This window comes from Symphalangus syndactylus, chromosome 18 (assembly GCF_028878055.3).
Source record: "Symphalangus syndactylus isolate Jambi chromosome 18, NHGRI_mSymSyn1-v2.1_pri, whole genome shotgun sequence".
NCBI lineage: Eukaryota > Metazoa > Chordata > Mammalia > Primates > Hylobatidae > Symphalangus > Symphalangus syndactylus.
Window position 1 is genome coordinate 80,203,879 of NC_072440.2, and position 26,790 is coordinate 80,230,668.

General features: G+C 38.5%; 1 protein-coding gene across 7 annotated transcripts in view; it reads left to right on the forward strand.

Annotated features, from left to right (window-relative positions):
- MEMO1 (mediator of cell motility 1) overlaps nt 1–26,790 on the forward strand; it is a 146,325-nt gene that overhangs the window by 48,408 nt on the left and 71,127 nt on the right. For 6 of the 7 annotated variants that reach the window (XM_055253566.2, XM_063623789.1, XM_063623790.1 and 3 more), the window contains exon 3: nt 19,973–20,054. In XM_055253566.2, the coding sequence (XP_055109541.1) occupies nt 19,973–20,054 (82 nt within the window). Of the gene's footprint in view, nt 1–19,969; nt 20,055–26,790 lie in introns of those variants that run through there. The other variant, XM_063623792.1, reaches the window with a different exon arrangement.

Below are 26,790 nucleotides of genomic sequence, written 5' to 3' on the forward strand. Positions count from 1 at the left end.
GCCAATATTTCAGTTTGAAGGTGAAGGCAGAAGAAATCTGATGTTGTTGCTTGAAGGCTTAGTCAGGAGGAATTAGTTCTCTCTTATTGGGGGAGGGTCAACCTTTTTGTTTTAGGCAGGCCTTCAACTGATGAGGTGGGGCCTACCCACATTAGGGAGGATAATCTGCTTTACTTAGTCTACTGATTGAAATGTTAATCTTATGTAGAAATACTCTCACAGATACATCCAGAAAAATGCTTGACCAAATGTCTGGGCACCCTCTGGTCCAGTTAAGTCAACACATAAAATTAACTGTCACATCCAGGCTTATTTTGTACATTTCCTGCCGTAAATATTGTTGTCAATTAATGAATGCCCTTTGATGATACTTTTGATGATGAAAACACTTTGAGATTCATACTTTTCAAAGCTTTACTTTTAGTGTTTTTTTCATTTGGAAAGGTGTAATTTCTTAAAAGTGATTACATTATCTTATACTTAATTTTTAGATGCCTTTTCTCACTTTTGGGAAAGAGGTTTTTGGTGTCCACTCTGTCACTGTCATATTGATGTTTGTTTCTGATAAAGTGCTTGAGAGAAGCATAGAATGAAAACTTATAGCACAGAGTCATACCTAGTAAAATGGATACACATGGCTTATAGTTATCTTTCTCTTCTTTCTTTTCTTTTTTTTTTTTTTTGGCAGAGTCTCACTCTGGTTGCTCAGGCTGGAGTGCAGTGGCATGATCTTGGCTCACTGCAGCCTCGACTTCCCTAGGCTCAAGTAATTCTCCCACCTCAGCCTTCTGAATAGCTGGGATTACAGGTGCATGCCACCACACCCAGCCAATTTTTTGTGTTTTTAGTAGAGATGGGGTTGCACCACTGTGTTGCCCAGGCTGGTCTTGACCTCCTGAACTCAATCCTCTCGCCTTGGCCTCCCAGAATGGTGGGATTACAGGTGTAAACCACCATTCCTGGCCATTCTTTGTATCAGCCTGAACAATTTTACCTCTTAGTATAACAACAGAATTACAGACACAATTGGGTTTATCCTCTTCATTTTTTTTTTACAGAAAAGGAAATAGAGGGCCAGATCTAGTTATTGGAGATGACTTGGTCTTAGAGTCGTCAGCATGCTCTAGTGGGAGTTCAGAGCCAGACTAAAATGGCTCAGATTCTTAGCATTGCCATTTACTAGTTATATGACCTTGAGGAAACTTGATTTTTTTGGTTTATTTATAAACTACAGATAATAATTATGTCATAGGATTACTGTGACAGTTAACCAGGATAACTTTTTTTTTTTTTTTTTTTTTTGAGTCAGGGTCTCACTTTGTCACCCAGGCTGCAGTACGATAGCACGATCTTGGCTCACTGCACCCTCTGCCTCCCAGGCACAAGTGATCCTCCCACCTCAGCCTCCTGAGTAGCTGGGGCTATAGGTGTGTGTAACCATGCCTAGCTAGTTTTTTTTTTTTTTTTTTAAATTTTCTGTAGAGACAGAGTCTCACTATGTTGCCCAGGCTGGTCTTGAAATCCGGAGCTCAGGCAATTCGCCTGCCTAGGCCTCCCAAAGTGCTGGGATTATAGGCGTGAGCCACCGTGGCTGGCCCAAGATAACATTTTAAAGAACCCAGTAGTGTGCCTGACACATTGTAGGTACACTGTAAATTCTGTTTTTTTAATGTCCTCCCAGATTACAGTTTTTTCTGGCGTATTGTTGCCTCTTTTTTTTTTTTTTTGATGGAGGCTTCCTTTATCACCCAGGCTAGAGTGCAGTGGTGCGATCTCACTCACTGCAACGTCTGCCTCCCAGGTTCAAGCAGTTCTCCTGCCTCATCCTCCTGAGCAGCTGGGATTATAGGCACTCACCACCACACCCAGCTAATTTTTGTATTTTCAGTAGAGAGGGGGATTCCCCGTGTTGGCCAGGCTGGTCTCAAACTCCTGACCTCAAGTGATCTGTCCGCCTTGGCCTCCCAAAGTGCTGGGATTACAGGCGTGAGTCACTGCACCTGGCCTCTTGCCTCCTTTTTGAATTTAACATCAAGTATATCTAAATTAGCTGAAAATAATATGCTTTTCTTACATTTGTTACTTTGCTTATAGTATTTGCTTAGCAAACTTTTTTCCTTAATAGACTAAAAAAATTTGGTCTTTTTCTGAATTTTTCTGGATGACAGTTACTGAAGTTTAAATTGAGATTTGGCCAGGCCTGGTGGCTCACACCTGTAATCCTAGCACTTTGGTAGGCTGAGGTGGGCGGATCACTTGAGGTCAGGAGCTCAAGAGCAGTCTGACCAACATGGGGAAACACTCTCTCTACTAAATATACAAAAATTAGCCGGGTATGGTGGTGGGTGCCTGTAATCCCAGCTACTTGGGTGGCTGAGGCACAAGAATTGCTTGAACCCCGGAGGTGGAGGTTGCAGTGAGCTGAGATCACACCACTGCACTCCAGCCTGGGTAATAGAGTGAGACTCTAAATAAATAAATAAGTAGAGAAGATTTTACTTTTCATATTGAAGTACTTTATCCAAAGTAACTTTTGTTACTATATTCTAATTTATTATAATTATTGAATATTAATTACAGATAGTTCTTAATCATATTTTGTGTGTTAGCAGGGTACAGTGTAATTATTTTCATGCTTGTGTTTTGCTACAGTAAACAGGATAGTTTAGAAAGGCTATAATTAATAGATGTTCAAAAGTTGCTTTGATGTCCTTAGATAAAAGCTATGCTTCCAACACCGAATGCTAGTATTTTTAATGATCATTCTTCTTTTTAATTTGAAATAATGGCTTGAGTACTGTAGTGCTAGCTCCAGGATTCTTAGCCTGTATTGTTTAATGTGAATGTGCAGAAAACATTTTAGAAATTTTTTTTTTTTTTTTTTTTTAAGAGAGGATCTTGGCTCTATCACCCAGGCTGCAGTGCAGTGGCGTGATAGCGACTCACTGCAACTTCTGCCTCCTGGGTCCAAGCAGTTCTCATGCCTCAGCCTCCCATGTAGCTGGGACTACAGGCATGCACTGCCACACCCCGCTGATTTTTATATTTTTAGCCAGGCTGATCTTAAACTCCTGGCCTCAAGTGATCCGCCCTCTTGGGACTCCCAAAGTGCTGGGATTATAGGCATGAGCCACCACACCAGGCCGGAAATGATTAACATTTATCTTTCAAAAAATGCACTTTTAGATTCAGGTTGTTTGCTATTTGAGTACAGTTGCAGAAGCATGTTGTCAGATACTTGAATACTGACTTTCCCGTGACATTAATAGATAGCTTTCTTTGTTGTGAGGTATAAAAATACAATTGCTGATGCCCGAGGTTGTGTTTCATAAGGTAAATGAATTTTATTTGAGGTTCTGTAGACTTCAAATTGGGAGATCCTTGAGGTGATGAAATAGGAAGTTTAACTACCTTCATTTTTTTTGGAGTAGTTTTCATTTGCTTTCTCCATTTTCTTGTACCTCATCTTGTCTGTAACTACTTGTAAATGCAACTTTTACCTGCAACCCCTGAAAAGTAACTGCTCAAAGGCTCCCAATTTCTCATAATCACCAAAATCAATTGATTGGCTTTTTTTTTTTTTTCAGTTCTCATTGTGCTTATTCATTAGAGAGAGTTGGATTCTGTTAATCTTCATGAAGGATCTCATCTCTTTGCTTTCCTTGTACTGTATCTTCTCTTTATCTCTTGATAAAGATAACCTCTTTTCCCTTCCTTGTTGGCCCAACTTCTTACTTCTATGCCCAAGTACCTGTATCTCAGGACTCACTTTTTCTAACATTTTTATTGTCATCATCATCAGTCAGTCCACGTTCAGATGGCTCTTATGTATTCTTTTGTCTTTACCACCTTAATTAAATGATTCTGAAATCTCTTGATCCCTTTTCCTGCACTTAAGGCTCTTACTCTTACTAATGGGAATCTTCACCTGGTTGCCTTGTTGTCTCCTATAACTTTTGGTGTGTCCAAAATCAAAGTCTTCATCTTAGAACAAACTTCATGGCCTTCCTTGATCTTGTTATTGGTACTGGTATTATTATTCATCTAGGCCCATTTTAATAATCATTGATTCTCTTATCCCCCTTCAATTTATTTAGGCACACAGTTCTAGTCTAATTTTGATTAACACGGTTTGGGCTGGGCATGGTGGCTCATGCCTGTAATCCCAGCACTTTGTGAGGCTAAGGCGGATGGATTGCTTGAGCCCAGGAGTTTTAGACCAGCTTGGTCAACATGGTGAAACCCCATCTTTACTAAAAATAAAAAATTAACCAGGTGTAGTGTCACATACCTGTGATCCCAGCTACTCAGGAGGCTGAGGTAGAAGGATGGCTTGAGCCAGGGAGGCGGAGGTTGCACTGAGCTGAGATCGTGCCACTGCACTCTGGCCAGGATGATAGAGCCAGAGCTTGTCTCAAAACAAAATGAAACAAAACAAAACAAAACAAAACACCACACACAGTTTGGAGGATGGTGGCTTTTACAAAATTGAGGTTAGTTGATTGGTTATTTACTTAATTCATTTGCTGATTCGGCCTAAGAGCAGGAAGAGGTTCTTATTTCTTAAATAGAAGTTTTGTGGGGACTGTGGTTGAAAAGGTGCCATGGCGTTGTAGAATCCCTTTAAAGTTGCTGGTGCTTGAGCATGACTGAGGCTCTGACCTTTTCTGTTATGATTTCCTGTTAGTTGGAGAGGTACCACTTCAATCCAGGCACCTTTTTTACATTAACACGTCTGCTTCAGCGTCAGGCAGTTCGTTCCAAAGGGAATGAACTGGAAATCATACCAGAAAAGGTCAGAGCCTCAGTCATGCTCAAGCACCAACAACTTTAAAAGCAAAGTGTTTGGCAGAGTGGATACACACATACAACTCAACTTTTATGGACTGTGCCGTTCGTTTCCAAACTTAGTTTTCCCCCTAATTTATCAATATCAGAACCCTCTGGAAAGTCTTTTATTGTGATGGGTGTTATATCTGATTACCTTTTTTTATTCCCCTGCACATCTGAAACCTGGCATGCCCATTTCCCATCACTCAGTCCACAGTAGACATGTTTCTTGGCCAGTTATAAGGGCAGAGGTTGCTGGGTTTCTTTTTTGTGCATCTTATGGTTGCTAAATCAGAAACTTTTTAGTTGGATGAGCTGGCACTTGCAGTACTAGTGCTTAGTGAAAGAAGGAAACAGACTTCAACATGCCACAACAAATACACAAAACCAAAAATTGTATCACATTATAGTTAATTACTTCAGAAGGCAATTTAACTTATCTAGATTATCTGTAAATGCTGACGAAGTCAGAGTGGAGAATAGCTCAAGCCCTTGCTAGACAAATAAAACTGTTGTAACTTAATTTTGTTCATTAGAGAAGATTTATGAAGAAAGATATTAATAAGGTGTTTCATGTCTTGACTGTTCTCTAGATGGTTCTTTTCTAGAGTATTTCCATGTTCTCTGCTTCTTTCTACCAGATATTTGGTGATGGATGTCATACTTAGGAAAGTAAAGTAAAAGGAGGAAGTTCCTTTTTTGCTAATAGGGAAACTTGGTCACATTGGCCCACATATATCTAATTATTGTCATCTATATGTTATTTGTTAAATAACAATTCTTAAAAGTTTGGTTTTATGCATTTTAACCTAGATTATTAATGTAGCGATTGTCTTAGGTTCAACAATGTCTTGTTTTTAGCCAGGTTTAGCATTCAGAGGCCTTTTTCCACATCAGTAAACATATCCCACAGCATCATTGTTTATGACTTCATAGTATTCTGTTATATGATTGCACCATATTTTTTATTACTTAATTTTTTGATAGATAATACATGTACGTAGTGTAAAATACAAACGATCTGAAAGAGTATACAGTGAAAAGCAAAGTGTCTCTCTTTGTTCCCTTTTCAGGATGCAGTAACTGTTACACATTTCTTTTTTTTTTTTTTTTTTTTTTGAGACGGAGTTTTGCTTTTGTTGCCCAGGCTGGACTGCAATGGCATGACTTCAGTATACCGCAATCTCCACCTCCCTGGTTCAAGTGATTCTCCTGCTTCAGCCTCCTGAGTAGCTGGGACTACAGGCATGTGCTACCACACCCAGCTAATTTTTGTATTTTTAGTGGAGATGGGGCTTCACCATGTTGGCCAGGATGGTCTCAATCTCCTGACCTTGTGGTCTGCCTGCCTTGGCCTCCCAAAGTGCTGGGATTAGAGGCGTGAGCCACTGTGCCTGGCCTACACATTTCTTTTGTGTTCCTCCAGAGATATTCTACATAAATACAAACCAATACATAATCATGTATGATATATATGCACACACAAAAATGGCAACGTATTGTACCTTCTGTTGTGTATAATGCTTGTTCTTCCCCCTCAATTAAAAGATGTTCCATAGAGGTTCATAAAATTTTGCTTCGTTGTTTTCCGGTTGCTTAATATTCTGGTTTATGAGTCTGCCATAATTTATTTAACTAGTTTATTTTTGACTATTCAATTTTCAGATTGTTTGTTCTGTCAGTTCACCCATGTGCAATCATTACAGCCTCTCTTACCACATTTTATATGGTGTCATCCACTGTGCTTGATCTGCTTATCCTGATCAAACTGTGAGTGAAAGCTCTTACAGAAGGAAATGTTTATCACACTGAATAGGGTGAGACAGTGCTTAATGTTTACAAATCTGTTTTGTGGTAGAAATACATGAAAAGTAAAAATTCTAACTTTTCATTTTCTCTTAAGAAACTTCTTTTTTTTTTTTTTCAAAGAAATTGCATAAGAAGTGCTACCTTGTGTGGGAAGTGTTATCCTAGTCCTGATTCTTTCCAGTCAGGCAGACTTACTTTATTTTTCCACAGATTATGTTTTTGTTTTAGGATTTGAGTACTGAATTATCCTGACTACTACTACTGACTAATTGTAAACTCCAAAAAATGAAGAAAAAAGAAATATGCTAGCTGAATTTGGAAGGAAATAATGATTTCTGTTTAGCTCTGTTTTAGGGGAGTACTGTCGACTCAACTTCAAGCATTTGTGTCACTTGAGGTGGTTGCTTTTTATGGTCCAGATTTGTATTTCTCTCACTAGAGTACTGGACCCTTTTGTCAGAGGGTAAACATGGTGTTTTTGAAGCCTTCATTTAAATTGGAAATAGGAGCATGGAGGAATATTGGGGAGTTTTGAAATAAACATGGATGGCCGAGCATGGTGGCTCACGCCTGTATTACCAGCACTTTGGGAGGCCGAGGCTAGTGGATCACCTGAGGTCAGGAGTTTGAGACAAGCCTGACTAACATGGTAAAACCCCGTCTTTACTGAAAATACAAAATTAGTTGGGCCTAGTGGTGCATGCCTATAATCTACGCTACTGGGGAGGCTGAGGCAGGAGAATCACTTGAACCCTGGAGGTGGAGGTTGCAGTGAGCCGACATCGCCCCATTGCACTCCAGCCTGGGCAATAAGAGCAAAACTCTGTCACAAAAAAAAAAAAAAGAAATAAACACGGATATTTTTCAATTAGACTAGAACATTCTCATGAATTTTTGGACTAAAACAGAAGATTTTAAAAGATAATTTTGAGTTTAAGTATCACTTAGGGTCTAAGAGTCTGAGTTTTATTTTCTTCCTTTATCAGTGTTATTTGGAAAAGCTGGAGAGGAATTAATTGAAGTGAGTCTAAGAAACAAGGGGGTTACTTAAGGCTTCAAAGTAGCTTGGAGGTAAAATTAATGTGTTTATTTATTGCTAATTTATAGATTATATGATTTCTCACTTACACTGAAAAATCTCAGGTATAAACCTTCCAGGAGTCTGTTAGCTGCATTCATTGAGAATATAGCATGTGCAAATAAACTCCTTTAAGACAGTGGGCCTCACGTTTATTTGTTTGTTTTTTGTTTTTTTTGAGACAGGGTCTCACTGCAGATTTGACCTCCTGGACTCAAGCGATCTTCCTGCCTCAGCCCTGGAGTAGTACTACAGGCATGCGCCACCACACCCGGCTAATTTTTATATTTTTTTGTGGAGATGGGGTTTCACCATGTTGCCCAGGCTGGTCTTGAACTCCTGAGCTCAAGTGATCCTCCCTCTTTGGACTTTCAAAGTATTGGGATTACAGGCATGAGCCACTGTGCCCAGTCTCACATTTTAATGTACAACAGAGTTTCCTGCAGATGTTGTTAAAAATTCCTGGTTGCCATCCCAGAGATTGTAGTGGCACATCTCTGGGATAAAACCTAGATCGGCTGGAGTGCAATGGCACTATCTCGGCTTACTGCAACCTCTGCCTCCTGGGTTCAAGCAATTCTCCTGTCTCAGCCTCCCGAGTAGCTGAGATTACAAGCGTGTGCCACTACGCCCAGCTAATTTTTTATCTTTTTAGTAGAGATGGAGTTTCACCATGTTGGTCAGGCTGATTTTGAACTCCTGACTTCAGATGATCTGCCTGCCTCGGCCTCCCAAAGTGCTGGGATTACAGGCGTGAGCCACTGTGCCTGGCTGGGATCTTTCTTAAATAAACACATTATGTGATTCTGGTCTGTAGACTACTTTTTGACTATTATAGGAGTAAGAATTACGATTTTTTTAAAAATTTAATTTTTACAAAAATAGAGACAAGGTCTTGGTATGTTAAACAGGAGTCTCACTATGTTGACCAGGCTGGTCACGAACGAACTTCTGGCTTCAAGTGATCCTCCCATCTCGGCCTTCCAAAGTGCTGGGATTACAGGCATGAGCCACAAAGCCTGGCCAAGAATTATGATTTCTAAAAGGATGAAAAATCTTACCCCATTAGTTAAAAAGATTTAAAGGCAGGAGCGTGTAAACATTTTCAGGATTGTGGGTAATTTAAAATAACACCATAGTGCAGCACAGTAAGCTTGGTGTTGAAATTGGTTTGTCTTCTGTGAAGACTGATAGATAGATACTAGTTGTTCCCTCTGTGTTAGTGGTGGATAACTTGTGGCTGGCAAGAAGACTCAACAATCATGTGGCTGTACGTGTCCCAAGTAGCAAATAAATATCTTAGAAGTCAAAATACCTTTGTCTTAGAATTTAAGATGGCTTTGATTTTAAAAAATCAGAATATTTAATTTATTTTGAAATGCCAAATATCATTGAGGAGTGGGACATTAGATTTTAATTTTAGCAAATGGGAGCATGGGTTAAATGAGTTAATTTTTCAAAATATTTGGAGGAGAGTAGTGAGATTATGGTGAAGTAGGCCTTGTCATGCATCATTTTGAATGGATGCAGTTTTGGATAACATTTTGAATATATGTATCAAAATCTTATAAAGGGGCTGGGCACGGTGGCTTACACCTGTAATCCCAGCACTTTGGGACGCCGAGGTGGGCGGATTATTTGAGGTCAGGAGTTCAAGACCAGCCTGAGCAACATGATGAAACCCCATCTCTACTAAAAATACAAAAAATGAGCTGGACATGGTGGCGCACATCTGTAATCTCAGCTTCTTGGGAGGCTGAGGCAGGAGAATCGCTTGAACCCGGGAGGCGGAGGTTGCAGTGAGCCAAGATCGTGCCTCTGCACTCCAGCTTGGGTGACAGAGCGAGACTCTTTCTCAAAAAAAGAAAAAAAAATCTCATGAAAGTTCATACTGATTTACATAGTAAGTCCATTTCTGAGAATCTCAAAAGGAAATAATTGTGTTTTTTTTTTTTTTTTGAGATGGAGCTTCACTCTATCGCCCAGGCTGGAGTGCAGTGGCATGATCTCAGCCCACTGCAACCTCTGCCTCCCGTGTTTCAGCGATTCTGTCACCTCAGCCTCCTGAGTAGCTGGGATTACAGGTGTGCGACCACCACGCCCAGTGAATTTCGTAGTTTCAGTAGAGATGGGGTTTCACCATGTTGGCCAGGTTGGTCTTGAACTCCTGACCTCATGATCCACCCACTTTGGCTTCCCAAAGTGCTGGGATTACAGTTGTGAGACACTGTGCTGGCCAGAAATAATCTTAAATATGGAAAAAGCTTTATAAGTATAGATACATATTACAGAATTGTTTATAACAACACAAAAATTGGAAACAACCCAATGATTTTATATTCATGTTTAAGGAAACAGTGATCCATTCACACAAGGAAATATTATTTAATCATACAATGTCTTTGAAGAGTTTATAATACAGGGAAATGCTTATACCAGAATATTATGTAAATAAAAGTAGGCTCCAGAATTATATATCATCTTAAAGACTAGAAGGAAATTTGGAAAATATTAATTTTGGTGATTTTTTAGTAATTATGGGATTGTGGTTCTCCTCATCCATATTCCTCAAATTTTCTGTACTGAGCGTGCTTTTTTTCTAATGAAAAAACAGCAAGCAAAAATAAATATTTTGATCTTAAAAATAGTTTAGATAAGATGCTATAATCAGATATTATCAAAGTATTTAGTGGCATTTGACAGAGCTAGGAAATTGATTTATAAACAGTGAATGGGGTGGGAAGAGAGAATCCAAATTAATGGACTGTTACAGGAATCAGTGCTAAACCCATTTTCAGATGAGGTGTTTGTAAATGATCTGGAAGAAGTATACTGTGATTCTCCAAATTTGTAGCTCTTTTGGGTACGAAATGCCAATGGAATTGGTTTTAGCTCTGAAAATTTTGAGACTATATATGAATGGACAGAAAAGTAGTAAGTGATTTCCAGTTGGCCAAGTCTAAAAGGTAGTTGGTACACACTAAAGATTATTTATTGGGATTGTTAATTTCCCTCTGCTATTGTATTCTGAAATACAGTGTAGCCAAAAATGTAAATAAATACTTAAAATGTTTACATAAATTAGTAGATAGTAAGGAATCCAAGATATTTGGATTTGGCCTAACCTTTGAGGTTTATATAAAGGTGAACAGTCAGTGTTTTTCACAATGTGATTTTTATTTTAATTTTAACTTTTAAAATTTGTTGTGATTTGATACAGTACTGCTCTGGATAGGTTTTGGATTAGACTTGCTGTGACAATTCTTGCACTCCCTAAGGTGCTGTACCAAGGGTGTGCTATTTTCTGTGTGAGGAGCCCTATCAGATAACATAAAAACTAACAACATCCCTTGAGATATATCTAAAAATAGGATATGAATTTTGTAAAAAGCATAGCAATAAATTCCAAGTGTGTGATCATAGTAGGGCATTAGTAATGAGAGAAAGGATTTGGAGGAAGCTGCTGAAGTGTTATTTGTTTTTAATTCAAATGAGGCTGGGTGTGGTGGCTCACGCCTGTAATCCCAGCACTTTGGGATGCTGAGGTGGTTGGGTCATGAGGTCAAAAGTTCAAGACCAGCTTGGCCAAGATGGTGAAACCTCATTTCTACTAAAGTACAAAAATTAGCCGGGTGCGGCAGCAGGTGCCTATAATCCCAGCTACTCGGGAGGCTGAGGCGGGAGAATAGCTTGAACCTGGGAGGTCGAGGTTGCAGTGAGCCGAGATCGTGCCACTGCACTTCAGCCTGGGTGACAGAGTGAGACTCCGTCTCAATAAAAAATAAAAAGATAAAAAAAATAAACATTAAATGAGATTTTGTAGTTGGTAAGGCTTCTCAGCAACACTTTTCATTGTAGTGAGAAGCGGTGGTTCCCAAATGCTGATTTTTGATGAATTTTTCACTGTTCTGCATTTAAGAATATCAGAACATCATAGTGAGTGGAGTTTTCTTAGTGGTAGTGTATTTCATGAATTTTAAGATGTACGTTTTCCCACATTTTTTCATTTCTGAAATTGAGATGTGTTTTCCAATCAGTGGCAACTTAAAATTGTCATTTGGAAAATAGTTGTCACTGCCGGTTCATATGTGAATTTGGTAGTTAATCCTACTGATATGACTGACTACACAACGTCACCCCATTGATGTTTCAGTCAACATACTAGTTAAATACCAATTACGGAAGGTGTACCATCCCTGGGTTGTTTTCTGAAACTGTGTGTTATATCATTCAGTGATACCTTTTGGTAAGATCAAGAAAGGGACTGCACTGAGACTTGGGCAATATATGTCAGCAGCTTGGAAGAGAGTCCCAAAGCAATAGAGAAGCACTTAAAAAAAAATGTTGAATCATGAATTCTCTTAATGGTACAAAGGACGATACTATGGAAAAACAAGGATTACTGATGACTCTAAGTAAAAAGCAATTTAATGATCAGATTGTGAATGTGGAGGAAAATTTTAAGGATACCTTATTTATTTTGCTTTTGTATTTTTTATAAGCACAAGAGTTATATGATAATATTTGTCTGAATAAGTATTTTCTTGTTTTTTATATTTTTTATTTCCATTGTTTTATTTTTCTTTTCTTTTCTTTTTTTTTTTTTTGAGACGGACTCTCACTGTGTCACCCAGGCTGGAGTACAGTGGCATTATCTCAGCTCACTGCAACCTCCGCTTCCCAGGTTCAAGCGATTCTCATGCCTCAACCTCCCAAATTTGGGATTACAGGTGTGTGCCACCATGCCTGGCTAGTTTTTTCTTGTATTTTTAGTAGAGATGGGATTTCACCATGTTGGCCAGGCTGGTCTCAAATTCCTGACCTCAAGTGATCTGCCTGCCTGGGCATCCTAAAGTGCTGGGATTACAGGTGTGAGCCACTGTGCCCAGCCAAAGAAATACCCTTTAACTGCTTGCTCATTAATAGTTGTTTTTTTTTTTTTGATGAAGTCTTTCTCTGCCACCCAGGCTGGAGTTCTGTGCTGTGATCTCTGCTCATTGCAACCTCTGCCTTCTGGGTTCAAGAGATTCTCCTGCCCCAGCCTCCTGAGTAGCTGGAATTACAGGCACCTGTCATCACGCTCAGCTACTTTTTGTATTTTTGGTAGAGACGAGGTTTTGCCATGTTGGCCAGGCTGGTCTCAAACTCCTGACCTCAGGTGATCCACCTGCCGTGGCCTCCCAAAGTGTTGGGATTACAGGCGTGAGCCACTGCGCCTGGCAATAATATATGTCTGAACAAGTTTAAAAGAACTCTGCCAATAAGTGTAAAATGATATAATTCTAAGCAATAGAAACCATATGCCATAGTTTGAGAGAGGTTTTTTTCCTTCTTAGTGGTACTTAAAATAATGGTGCACCCAAATATTGATGGTATCTTTTTAATTTTTAATTTTTATTTTTTGCGGGTACATAGTAGGTATATATATTTATGGGAGGTACATGAGATGTTTTGATACAGGCATGCAATATGAAATAAGCATATTATGGTTCTGCTAATAGTTGCAAGGGAATGGGGTATCCATCCCCTCAATCATTTATCCTTTGAGTTACAAACAATCCAATTATACTCTAAATTATTTTAAAATGCGCAATTAAGTTACTGACTGTAGCTAACCTATTGTGCTATCAAACAGTAGGTCCTGTTCCTTCTTTCTGTTTTTTTTTTTTTTGTACCCATTAACCATCTCCACCTCCTATCCAACCCTCCAATACTCTTCCCAGCCTCTGATAACCATCCTTCTACTATGTCCATGAGTTCCATTGTTTTTTTAGATCCCACAAATAAATGAGAACATGCGTTGTTTGTCTTTCTGGTGCCTGGCTTATTTCAGTTAACGTAATGATCTCCAGTTCTATCCATATTGTTGCAGATGACTGGATCTCATTCTTTTTTATGGCTTATGTGTATGTACCAGTTTCTTTATCCATTCATCTGTTGATGGACACTTAGGATGCATCCAATCTTAGCTATTGTAAACTGTGCTGCAACAACTATAGGAGTGCAGATATCTCTTCAATATAGTGATTTCCTTTCTTTTGGGGATATACCCAGCAGGAAAATTGCTGGATCCTATGGTAGCTCAATTTTCAATTTTTTGAGGAGCCTCCAAACTGTTCCCCATAGTGGTTGTACTAATTTACATTCCCACCAACAGTGTACAAGGGCTCCCTTTTTTCCATCTCTTTGCCAGCATTTGTTACTGCCTGTCTTTTGGTACAAGCCATTTTAACTGGGGTGAGATGATATCTCATTGTAGTTTTGATTTGCATTCTGTGATCATCGGTAATGTTGAGCACCTTTTCATATGCCTGTTTGCCATTGTATATCTTCTGTTGAGAAATGTCTGTTAAGATTTTTGCCCATTTTTGATCCAATTATTAGGCTTTTTCCCGTGGAGTTGTTTGAGCTCCTTGTGTATTCTGGTTATTGATGGCATCTTGAAGTTGATGAAATGTGGTTAATTTATTCAGTTTGAAGGATTTAGATTATCTCAAAATCCTGCCTCAGCCTTCCGAGTAGCTGGGACTACAGGTGTGCGCCACCACGCCTGGCTAAATTTTGTATTTTTAGTAGAGACAGGGTTTCTGCACGTTGGCCAGGCTGGTCTCAAACTGCTGACCTCAAATGATGTACCCAGTTCGTCCTCCCAAAATGCTGGGATTACAAGTGTGAGCCACTGTGCCCTCTTTTGTAAATTTATTGGCCTGTGAAAATCGGAGATCCAGGAACCACTGTTTAAAGAACTCTGGCTTATTCATCTTATTATTTATAGATTTCTCACCATAGATCGGTTTATTTCTTAGTTTGATTTGACGTATTTCACAGAATGATTAATAATGAAATACTGGGTGCCAACGGCCTACTTTTATTTGGCTTTTTATGTGTTGCTTCATGTTACCTTATACCCAACCATGTGGGATTGAGTTTATTGTGCTAATAGGCAGGTATTACCTATAAAATGGAAAAAGGTTGTGGCAGTTGGTCATTCTTTAAATTACATATGTAGAATAGTTTGAGCAATACTAGAAGGCTCCCTTGTGGAGAAATGTTTCTCTTACCAGCTTGTCCTGGTATCTAAAATAGATCTTTTCTTTATTTAGACCTTCATTTTATCTCTAGAGGAAACTTTGTATACATATGAATTTGTGAATTCCATAACAACTATTGATCTAGACAGGTTGCTGGAGTATAGCCTATAGGCCAGCAACATTGCTATCACCTGAGAAGCATGTTAGAAATGCAGAATCTCAGTCCTACTGTATAACTGTAGGATCAGAATCAACATTTCAACAAGATTCTCAGGTGGTTCATACTCATATTAAATTTGAAAAGAGAACACATGACTTTTGTCTAGAGTAAGGAGGAGGAGCAGGCTAAACAGCGATAGAGAAGTATAGAAAACCAATTTGGCTTAGTTCATTAGCTTAGAATAGTTCTGCTAATGGTTGCAAGGGAATTCTTGAAAAGCATGTGTGTGTGTGTGTGTGTGTGTTGTGCATGCATTTAGTGTCTGGTTTTGTCACCAGGCAAATAAACTTACTTGGAAAATATTCTTTGAGTCAAGTGGGATTTAAATAGAAGTGTTACTGAATTTCCTACAGCTCATTGTTTATTATCTATTTCTTGAGGAAATACCTCAGCTTAATTCTTTGGGAACCTACTTTTACTATTTTATCCAAAAAAGTAAATGCCCATTTATCCCTCTTAAGGGCAAGATCACACAAACATTAAGTAGTTTTGCTAGAATTTAGCAATGCTTTTTCTTTTTCCATTTATCAGTGTTTCTTCAAACCCAGTGGTATTTGAAAACCAAAGCACATATTTCTACATCCTTCATGTATCAAGGATGCCATATTGCCAAGTATTGGCTAGTTTCTGTGAAAGAACTCAGATTCACCTTTTTACTTGACACTTTATAGATAATTAAGCAATCATACGTAATAAATAGGTATGCTTAATTATCTTATTCAAAGATAAGTGAGAAACTTGGAGTTTGGCTCTTACCTTAGCATCCTTGGGAAGAAATTGGTCTTTTTACAGAAGTAGCCATATGAAAGCTTAGTTTAGTGCTTAAAAACAGTGAGGTTGTTTGCAGTGGGGTGGATGAATTCAGGTATACTTTCTTTGCTTTTATCTGTTTTTCACATTGGTTCTGTAAACTTCCTGCGTTGTGAACATTTTTAGGGTTATACGGCCATGTGTTGCTTAATCACAGGGATGCACTCGAGAAATGGTGGTTAGGCCATTTCGTTGTTGTCTGAGCATCGTAAGAGTGTACTTGCCAACCTAGATGGTATAGCCTACTACACACCAAGGCTAGATGGTATAGCCTGTTGTTCCTAGGCTACAGACCTATACAGCATGTTACTGTATGGAATACTATAGGCAGTTGTAACAAAATGATATTTGTGTATGTAAACATAGAAAAGGCAAAAGGTAGAGTAAAAATACATTATTGCAATTTTTCTTTTTTTTTGAGATGGACTCTCACTCTCTTCAGGGGCGTGATCTCTGCAACCTCCGCCTCCCGGGCTCAAGTGATTCCTGTGCCTCAGCCTCCCAAGTAGCTGGGACTGCAGGCGTGGCCCACCATGCCTGGTTAATTTTTTGTATTTTTAGTAGAGATGGGTTGTCACCATGTTGGCCAGGGTGGTCTTGAACTACTGAGCTCAGGTGATCCACCTGTGTTGGCCTTCCAAAGTGCTGGGATTACAGGCATGAGCCACTGCACCTGGCCCGGTGTTGTCATCTTATTGGATCACTATGGAATATGCGGTTCATTGTTGACCAAAATGTCATTATGTGACATGTAACTTACTTTTCCTTAAGTTAATAATGAAATTACTTTGTATAAGTTTTTTGGTAACTGTTCTTAAATTCAAATTTTAAGATGAACGCCATTGTTTAATCACTGAGTCAGACTTTTTTTTTGTACTTTGGGAATTTACAAATTTACTGTCCATTTTAAACTTGACCTGTTTATGTGTAGCATTCTAAATATATACAGAAGGACAGTAGATGCTTAATTTCAGTGCATGTTATTGAAATACAAATAAAAAATAAAAACAAGGAATACATACCATTTCATACCCAGATTGACAAAAATGAAAAATTCTGACAATATCAAATACTGGGAACGATGTAGGGGAATGGGAACCTTTAACTATTACTTGTGTTAGCAATGATGAAATACAATTAAAACCAAAATCTGCTTCCCCCAGAAAACATCTCTTCAAAGGTAGAAGAAAAAGGAAACAATTTCAGTTTTGAATAAGTTATTAAACCGGAATGACATGTGTATCACAAGCAATCTGCTAAAAGATTGCAAAGACCAAAAGAATGCTCACCCTTACATCTAGCCAAGTAGGTGCAACCCATTACATACATGTTCTCAAGATAAATAGTAAATAGTGTTCAAGTAAGAGGACTTGATAACCATCATTTGTCACACATAGTTTATCCTAAATTCACTTGGTAATTGGAGCAACCTTTTGTGTGAACGAATTGGCTTTTTCTGAAGGAAAAATGAACTCATATCTTTATGACAGGATGTAATTTTACAACTTGGAACTAGATGGCCTGCCAAAGTTAGGCACCCTGTCCTCCCACAGAAACTGGGAGATAAGGGTGCCATCTCTCCTGATGATCTCATTTGAAAGAGATGGTTATAAGGTTCTTGAGAAAGGCAGTTTTGGGCTGCTGTCTAGGTTTTTACAAAGGTTTACATACATCTCTAAGCAGGCAGAGAAAGAATTTACCAGGTTTTGAAAGAAAATCCTCTAAGAAAAGGTGGGGAGTACAGGTAGAATTAGGCCTCTTATTTTAAATTTTCATTTGCCTGTATACTGATGGATAAGATGATCCAGCTACCTTAGTGGGCAAGTTAGCAATGCTGTGGTCGAGTTGAAGAAGAGTACACCCTCTGATTCAGCACTTTTAGAGAAACTGTTAACACATGTTCCTAGGATACTTGTAGCATTATGTATTAGTAGTGAAACATTGGCAACAACTAAAGTATTTGTAAGTAGGAAAGTGAATAGATAAATTTTGCTATATTCTTACAGTACAGTACTATACAGCCTTGTAAATGAATGGTTTAGGGCAACATATATCAACTTGAGTAATTTTCAAAAACAATGTTGAATTACTAAAGCAAGTTGCAGAAGGATATGTACAATATATTGATACAACATTTGAAAACATGCAGAACAATACCACTTATTGTTTATTGATACATATACAGTGAAAGTAGAATAGAATGATAAACACCAAAATCAGGAAATGGTTACCTCTAAGGAGGGAGATGTACAAAGGGATCAGCAAGGGATCCATTTATTTCTTAACCAAGAAAAATCTTAATAAGGTAGAATGTTAAGATTTAATTTATTTAGGCAGTGGGTATGTGTGTGTTTGTTATATTATTACCTAGATTCTTTTGTAATGTTTAAATATTTACTGATTAAAAGTTTTAAAAGAAAGAATGGATGGCAACCAGTGGAAGGAAATGAGGACATCTCTTCAAGAAAATTTGCTGGCCGGGCGCGGTGGCTCACGCCTGTAATCCCAACACTTTGGGAGGCCGAGGTGGGCGGATCATGAGGTCAGGAGATCGAGACCATCCTGGCTAACACAGTGAAACCCCGTCTCTACTAAAAACACAAAAAATTAGCCGGGCAAGATGGCAGGCGCCTGTAGTCCCAGCTACTCGGGAGGCTGAGGCAGGAGAATGGCGTGAACCCCGGGGGGCGGAGCCTGCAGTGAGCCGAGATCGTGCCACTGCACTCCAGCCTGGGCGACAGCGAGACTGTATCTGAAAAAAAAAAAAAAAAAAAAAAAGAAAAGAAAATTTGTTGCAAAGGGGACCAAAGAAATAGAGAGGTAGTTGAAGGGAAATTAATCAGTGTTAGTATGACACATTTGCATGCTAATAATAATGATAAAGTAAAAAAGGGAAGAATTGGTATAGGAGACCTATAATAGTTATGGGAGCAGAATCCTTGAGAAAGAAAAAATTAATGGGATCCAGTACAGAAATACTGTTTGGCTCTTGATAGGAACAAGGACAATTTGTTGAAATAGGAGGGAAAGCAGAATAAGTGGTGGGAAGATGAAGTAGTTATCTTCTCAATTTAGGGTGACCAAAACCCAGGTTTGCTTGTGATTTAGCAGTTTCTCAGAATGCAGCACTCTTCCAGTGCTAAAACTAGGAAAGTCTTGGGCCAACTTCTGATTGTTTTTCCTTGACAAAATGAAAAGCATTGATTATTATCTTCTAGAAGTGATAAGGGGATGAAGGAAGTATTGAGGCTTAAGGTGAAAAGAGAAGCTATGAGTTAATTCTCTGTCTTAAAGATAGGAGAGCAGATTCACTACGTTAATGTGATAGGATTTCTGAGCATTTCAGGGGTCTGCTGAAATTTATGGTTATTATTTTAAAGTTTATATGGTTGTATTTCTCTTTAGTCTCATTCAGCTATTCAGGTAAAAGTACTGAGTTAAGTGGAAAGTTGGTTTTAAACTATGTTTTGACTGTGATGGAGGGAGAGAGGAGCAGAGGAGTGAGGCCACAGGCAAGGAAATGATGGTGATGATGGATTTTTGAGTCTCAGACTAGGTAAGAAGTAAAGAGAGACGAAGGACAGTGGAAAAATTTGTAGGGTCTGTTGGAGTTAACAGGTTTCTGGTAGTGAATTGGAAAAATAAGTATAGTATATTGAGTAAAGAAGCTGAGATGCTTGAAACTGAGATTTTTAAGGTAGCGTAGTTACTGGTTATCGATATTTCATTATGAGAATAGGGGACTGGAGTGGGATGGAAGAAAAGATCATTGGGTGTGGAAGTGATTACCTTCTGTGGATGTCATTTCAGTGATCAATCTGTAGAGCAGATTTTGGTGCTCTATAACATATTCAATTATTTCCTCTTCATACACTGAGAGTTTCTGCTTCCTGTTTTATTTTGTTTAAATATTGCCTCAACTTGTAAATCACATTGTGTTGCTCTGAAATGAAGACAGCTGTAAACAAGTAAACTGATAAAAGCAAATTTTGTCTAGTCAGAATTTGGCCTTATCATATGGCTTGTTAGAGACTGTGTAGTTGGTAAATTCAAACATTAACTTCCCAACTGATGATCCTGTTGCTCATTAAGCTAGTTTAGTCCCACATAAGTTCAGTGAAGGCTTTATGCCACGTATAGTTATCTGTAGTACATTGCTTTGCTGACTCTAATTTTGTCTTTGTCTTTTTATAGGACCGCAGCTGAATGCACAGCTAGAAGGTTGGCTTTCACAAGTACAGTCTACAAAAAGACCTGCTAGAGCCATTATTGCACCGTAAGTCTTTTTGGTTTTTGTTTTTGTTTTGTTTTTTGAGAATGAGTCTCCCTCTGTTGCCCAGGCTGAAGTACAGTGGCACAGTCTCGGCTCACTGAAACCTCTGCCTCCCAGGTTCAAGCGACTCTCCTGCCTCAACCTCCTGAGCAGTTGGGACTACAGGCGTGTGCCACCACGCCTGGCCAATTTTTGTATTTTTAGTAGAGATGGGGTTTTACCATGTTGGTCAGGCTGGTCTTAAACTGCTGACCTCAAGTGATCCACCTGCCTCGGTCTCGCTCACGCCTGGCCTGCACTGTAAGTTTTAAGAGTCTACTTAAAATCTTTTTTGTATGTTTATTATTACTAAATGAGTATCTGCAAATTGAACTAAAAATTAAAAACTAAAGTCTATATTGAGCTGAAGAAATTGTATTCAGTAATTTTCACAATTCTTGTGGGTTTTCACTGTAACTTAAGGATAAAAGAATTGGCTACTTTGGCTGGGTGTGGTGGCTCACACCTGTAATTCCAGCACTTTGAGAGGCCAACGTGGGAGGATTGCTTGAGCCCAGGAGTTTGAGACCAGCCTGGGCAACATGGTGAGACTCCATCTCTACTAAAAATACAAAAATTAGCTGGGTGTGATGGTACGCTTGTAGTCCCAGCTAAGCTACTGGGGGTGGCAGTGGCGGGGTTCTGAGATGGGGGATCGCTTAAACTTAGGAGGCGGCGGTTGTGGTGACCCAGATCATACCACTGCACTCCAGCCCGGGTGACAGAGTGAGACCCTATCTCAAAAAAAGAAAGAAAAAAGAATTGGCTACTTTATTTCCTCAGATGCAGTAATTTCAAAATGTATTTTTGATAATAAAACTGACTTTTAAAGAAAAGGGTTTTTTACATTAGGTAAACTTGCCAATTTCGGTAGCCATTGCTATAAATGAATAAGTTCTATTTTAAATATTAAAGAGATCTAATTTAATCCTGATGATTTTTAATTTATAATGAAAAAGATATATTAAGCACAGTATGGTGCAACATGGAATAGCAACTTAATTTTTGAGGAAGAGTAGATTGTGTCTTTTTTTAATTGAGAAAATCTTGTCTTTGGATTTTAGAGTTTGCTTTTTAGAACTGCAAGCTAGCACATACACAGTTAATGATGTGTGTCTGTGTATGATATGAATTCAGTTAACTTTGATTTGGTTTCCAGTGCTAGCCTTCACAACATACTGTTTGAAACACATGGTAACATTTTTTCTGAGAAGAGTGAAGGTTTACTCTGTGCCATTTGTCTCATAGCATGTTGTTTGTGACTTCTGTTGGGTTAAGGTTCGTGCCCTGATAAATAGTAAATAGTGATGACAATATATAATAACCATTTTTAATCAATATCAGAATTAAATGAGTAAATAGTAAATACACATAAAGAGCCTACTATTAATGGTAGGCATTTTATATACCAAATATTTTGTTAAATGCCTTATTTGTATATCTAACTTGATCTCATTTAATGGGTGCAGGAGCCTGACTCCTACTTACAAGCCATGTGACATGCAACTTTTTTATCTGTTGAGGTAGAATAATCATAGTATTTCCTTAACGCTTTTAACAAAAGATTAAATGAACTAATCTTTAAAAAACTTACAGCAAATGACTTACTACTATTTATTTAGTCATTTACATACCAGGCTAAAGGCCAAGTGCTCTTCTTTGTGCTGCATTTTGAGTAAATCAAAATTGCTACCCTTGTGGTACTAGCATTTTGGTACTAGGGAAGACAGGCAGTAAACAAATAATTATATTCTATGTCAGGTGCTGATGGGTGCTAAGAAGAAAAATAAGGCAGATAGAGGATTGAGAGTGACAGTATGGGTAGGGAGTTACTGTTTTATATAGGATTAGTAAGAAAAGGATTCCCTGTTAAGGTAACATTTTAGTCTGAATGATGTGGGAGAGCAAGCTGTGCAGATAGCTGGGGGAAGAGGGTTTCAGGTTGAGGAACAGTGAGCACAAAGGCTCTGGAACAAGAGTATGCTTAGTGTGTTTGAGGAGAAGCAAGGAGGCCAGTGCAGCTGAAGTGGCAGTACAAGGGGAAGAGTGGTAGATGAGATAGGCAGCAGAGGGCTAGATCATGAAGAGGCTTTGTAGTCATAAGGACTTTGGTTTTTATTCTGAGTGATATGGCAAGTCATGACAAGTTTTGAGCAGTAGAATGACATGATCTGACTTAGGTTTGAAAAGGATTACTCTTGCTGCTGTATGGATATTATATTGTGTGGGAACAGAGGGTCCAATTTAGGAGGCTTATTTTACAATTACAATTATAGAAAAGAGACGACATAGTGGTTTGGATTGGGGACTCGAGGCGGAGATGATGAGAAGTAGTGTATTCTGGATATGTTTTAAAGGTTGGACCAACAAGATAGAGAGAAGAAGAGTCAAGAATGACACTTGGCTAGGGGCAGTAGCTCACGCCTGTAATCCCAGCCCTTTGGGAGGCCTAAGCAGGAGGATTGCTTGAGGCCAGGAGTTTGAGATCAGCCTGGGCAACAAAACAACATTCCATCTCTACAAAAATTAGCTGGGTGTGGTCGGATGTAACTGTAGTCCTAGCTACTTGGTAGATGGAGGCAGGAGGATCCCTTGAGCCCAGGGGTTTGAGGCTACAGTGAGCTATGGTCTGTTTGCACCACTGTACTCCCGCTTGGGCAACAGTGAGATACCCTGTCTTTAAATATATTTTTAAAGACATGGTTTTAAAATATCATGACTGAATGATTCTTAAGTTTTGTCCTGTGAAACTAGAAGGATGGAATTACCTTTATACTGATAAGGGGAAGACAAGTGGAAGTATGGAGTAGATTTTGAAGTGTTCGTATAGAATCTAGGTTTTTGGTTTTGATCTTGTTAATGTTGAGGTGCTTATTAGATATCCAAATAGAGATTTAGAATGGGCAGCTGGCTATATGAATCTGGAGTACAAAGAAGAGGCACCAGACTTGAGATAGAAATAAAGGCTTTATTAGTATATATAATCACAGAGGGTATGGTTGCCTAGGAAATAAAATAAAGATAAACAGGAGAAGAGTTTCAAGGACTAGCCCCTTGGACAAGCCACCTTTTTAGAGGCTAGAATGAAGATGAACATTTGCAAAGGAGATAATGAAGGGAGAACAAGTGAGGAAGGAGGAAAATCAAGAGTGAGTGATGTCTCTGAGAGGCCAAAGGATGAAAAATGTGTCAGGGGGGAGAAAGTGATCAGCTGCATCAAATGCTGCCAGTGAGGACTGAGGATTGATAATTGGATTTGGCAGTGTGGAAATCACTGGTGACCTTGAGAAGAAAAGTTTCTGTGGGGTGGTGGAAATGAAAGTATTATTGGAGTAGGTTCAGGAAAGAATGAGAGGTAAGGGCAATGAAGACGTAAGTACAGATAGTTTTTTGAGGAATTTTGCTTTAAAACAGAGAAATAGGATAGTATCTATATGGTAAGGAGGATTTTTATTTCCTTTGTGAGATTTTAAAGTGTTTGTATATGAAGTGAGTCAGTAGGGGAAGAAAAATTGATGCAGGGATAAGAGGGGACATTTACCTAAGTGAGATCCTTGATTAGGTGAGAAACAATGGATTAATAATGATTTCTTTATAGTAACTCACGAGAGACATTCTCATTTCATCAATTTGCTGGTATTTGACTATTATGGTATGCTACCTTTCCAGTTAAAACTTGTTCTAAATTTGGGAGCTGAATTGAATCAACATATAATTAAGTTGAGGTTAGTATTCATAAAAAAGTAGCCAGACTTGTTTCCTTTTTGTAATTAATTTTAAGTTGGAATAATTGGGAGTGACCTGGGAAATGGAATGTTTTAGCCTAAATTACAAATATGTTGATTTCCAAGTTACCCCAGATTTTAAAATGGATATTTGAAAATAGTTTTGGCTTTGGTGTGTTTCTGTTACATACTGACTTTGTATATAATGTATAATAAATGTTATAATAAACATATAAACATATAAAAACATAAATATAAACATACAATAAACATACAATATAAATGTGCATTCATAGGCAATTTCTATTTTGTTAACATAGGAAGACTTTAAATATAGCCAAGTTTTATCTTATATGGTTTCCAGAAGTAATTATTTTCCTTTTCAAGATTATCTTTTTTTTTTTTTTGAGGTAGAAAACAAATACTTCATTGTTACTGGGTGCAGTGGCTCATGCTTGTAATCCCAGCACTTTGGGAGCCTGAGGTGGGAAGATTGCTTGAGCTCAGGAGTTTGAGACTAGCCTGGGCAACATGGCGAAACCCCCCTCTCCAAAAAGACAAAAATTAGCTGGGTGTGGTGGCATGAGCCTGCAGCCCCAGCTACTCCAGAAACTGAGATGAGAGGATCGCTTGAGCCAGGGAGGTTGGGGCTGCAGGGCTGCACTGAGCTGAGATCACACCACTGCACCCCAGCCTGGGTAATGGGAGTGAGACCCTGTCTCAAAAAAAAAAAAATATTGTTCTATGGCATGAAAGGGTCTTATGCTATTTAATAATTAGAAAAATCACATTAATCAAAAACTTACTTTAAGTTTTATAAACGTTAGCTCTCTAGTACTTGCTTTTCTTTTTTTTTTTTTTTTTTTTTTTTTTTTTTTTGAGACAGAGTCTCGCTCTGTCGCCCGGGCTGGAGTGCAGTGGCGCAATCTCGGCTCACTGCAAGCTCCGCCTCCCGGGTTCACGCCATTCTCCTGCCTCAGCCTCCGAGTAGCTGGGACTACAGGCGCCCGCCACCGCGCCCGGCTAATTTTTTGTATTTTTTAGTAGAGACGGGGTTTCACCGTGGTCTCGATCTCCTGACCTCGTGATCCACCCGCCTCGGCCTCCCAAAGTGCTGGGATTACAAGCGTGAGCCACCGCGCCCGGCCTAGTACTTGCTTTTCTTAGTTTTTATTTTTTATTTTTTATTTTTTTATTTTGGGACAGAGTCTTGCTCTGTCGCCCAGGCTGGAGTACAGTGGCGTGATCTTGGCTCACTGCAAGCTCCACCTGCTGGGTTCACGCCATTCTCTTGCCGCGGCCTGCCGAGTAGCTGGGACTACAGGCGCCCACCACCATGCCCGGCTAATTTTTTTTTGCATTTTTAGTAGAGACATGGTTTCACCATGTTAGCCAGGATGGTCTTGATCTCCTGACCTCGTGATCTGCCCGCCTCGGCCTCCCAAAGTGCTGGGATTACAGGTGTGAGCCACCGTGCTTGGCCTTCTTGGTTTTTTTTTTTTTTTACCTTTATAGGCATAAATCGTATCATGGAAACCTTAAATAAACTCAGAACCTGGATATAGTTTGTAACTAATTAGGCTGTGTGAAAATGGCAAGTTTTAGAAAGTGCTTACAAATATTGTTCATTTTTATATTGATATAGATTAAATAGAATAAATACCATTAAAGAATAAATATTGACCTGTCAACTGTTTTTCTATCTTAATGAATTCTAATCTGTGTGACTTAAGGCAGGCACATTTGGAGGATTTAAAAGAAATTAATTTGATTAGAAATGTACTGTGGTTGAATTCAGAACTACCTTACCTTGATGTGTAGGAGACAGTATGTGTCCCAGAGATATATATTGAAATGATCTCATGAGCTAAAAGTCTGAAAAGCCTTTCTACATGACTTCCAGATATCTTCATACCAATCTTCTTGCTTGTCTTGCACTATGCAGAAATATGTCAGCAGCCCCTAGAATGAAGCTGTACAGATATGCATCACTTAAGAAACTTATTAAATATAAAAACATAAATAATTGGTTAACATGAATTTTTTTTTACTATAAAACAGGTGCTTTGAATATTGAAGCCCCCCTTATACATTTAAAATACTTGATACTAGTTAACCTAGTAGGACTTTGACTTTATATTAGTTAACCTAGTAGGAGTAGTATGGGAGAAAGGATACTTTCACTTTTCATTGTGTACCCTTTATTGTTTGACTTTTTTACTGTGTGCATGTATTACTTTTAATATAAAAATTAGTTTAAAAATGTAAATGCTAAAAAGTGTGTATATAGAAGACAAGTTTGTATATAGTGAAGCGTCCCTGTACAGTGCTCTACCACTGGATATCATGAGACAGTGAATCTTCATACATTACTTAGTTCTTCAAGTTACTGAGGATGCACAGCTTATTTGTCTCTAATTATTGTTTGTACTAAGCCATAGGATATTCATGTCAAAGTCTCAAATCCTATATGACAGTACAAAAAATATCTAGATATGCAACATTCTGGTTAGTTCATTCTTATTTGACTTCAATAACTTTAATAACTTTCCTTAGCTCAGACTATTTAATATTTATGAGATTCTATTATGTAAAAATAAAATATTCTGAATAATAACTGTCTAACTTGGACTTTTTTTGGGCACAATTATCTACTGATATTTTTTATCAAAACAGGAATCTTGAGGGCCATTGAGCAATGCCTACAAAATAAAAGAATAAAAGACTAGGTACAGTAAAATAAAATTGAGAGAGGCAATGTGGAAGCTGCTGCATTTGCAAATTATATAGGGCCGGTTGTCAATCAAATTGATCCCATCTGTTCAGAGGAGTTTTCTAATTTAGTTTCTAACTTTTTAGATCTTACCTTAGCTTAAGTAGATCTTGTGACTTTTCCTGTTGTTGGAGGAGATCTTCCCATTTCGTCTGGTTCAGTCTTCTCATTTCATCTAATTCAATCTTTTTATTTTGCATTT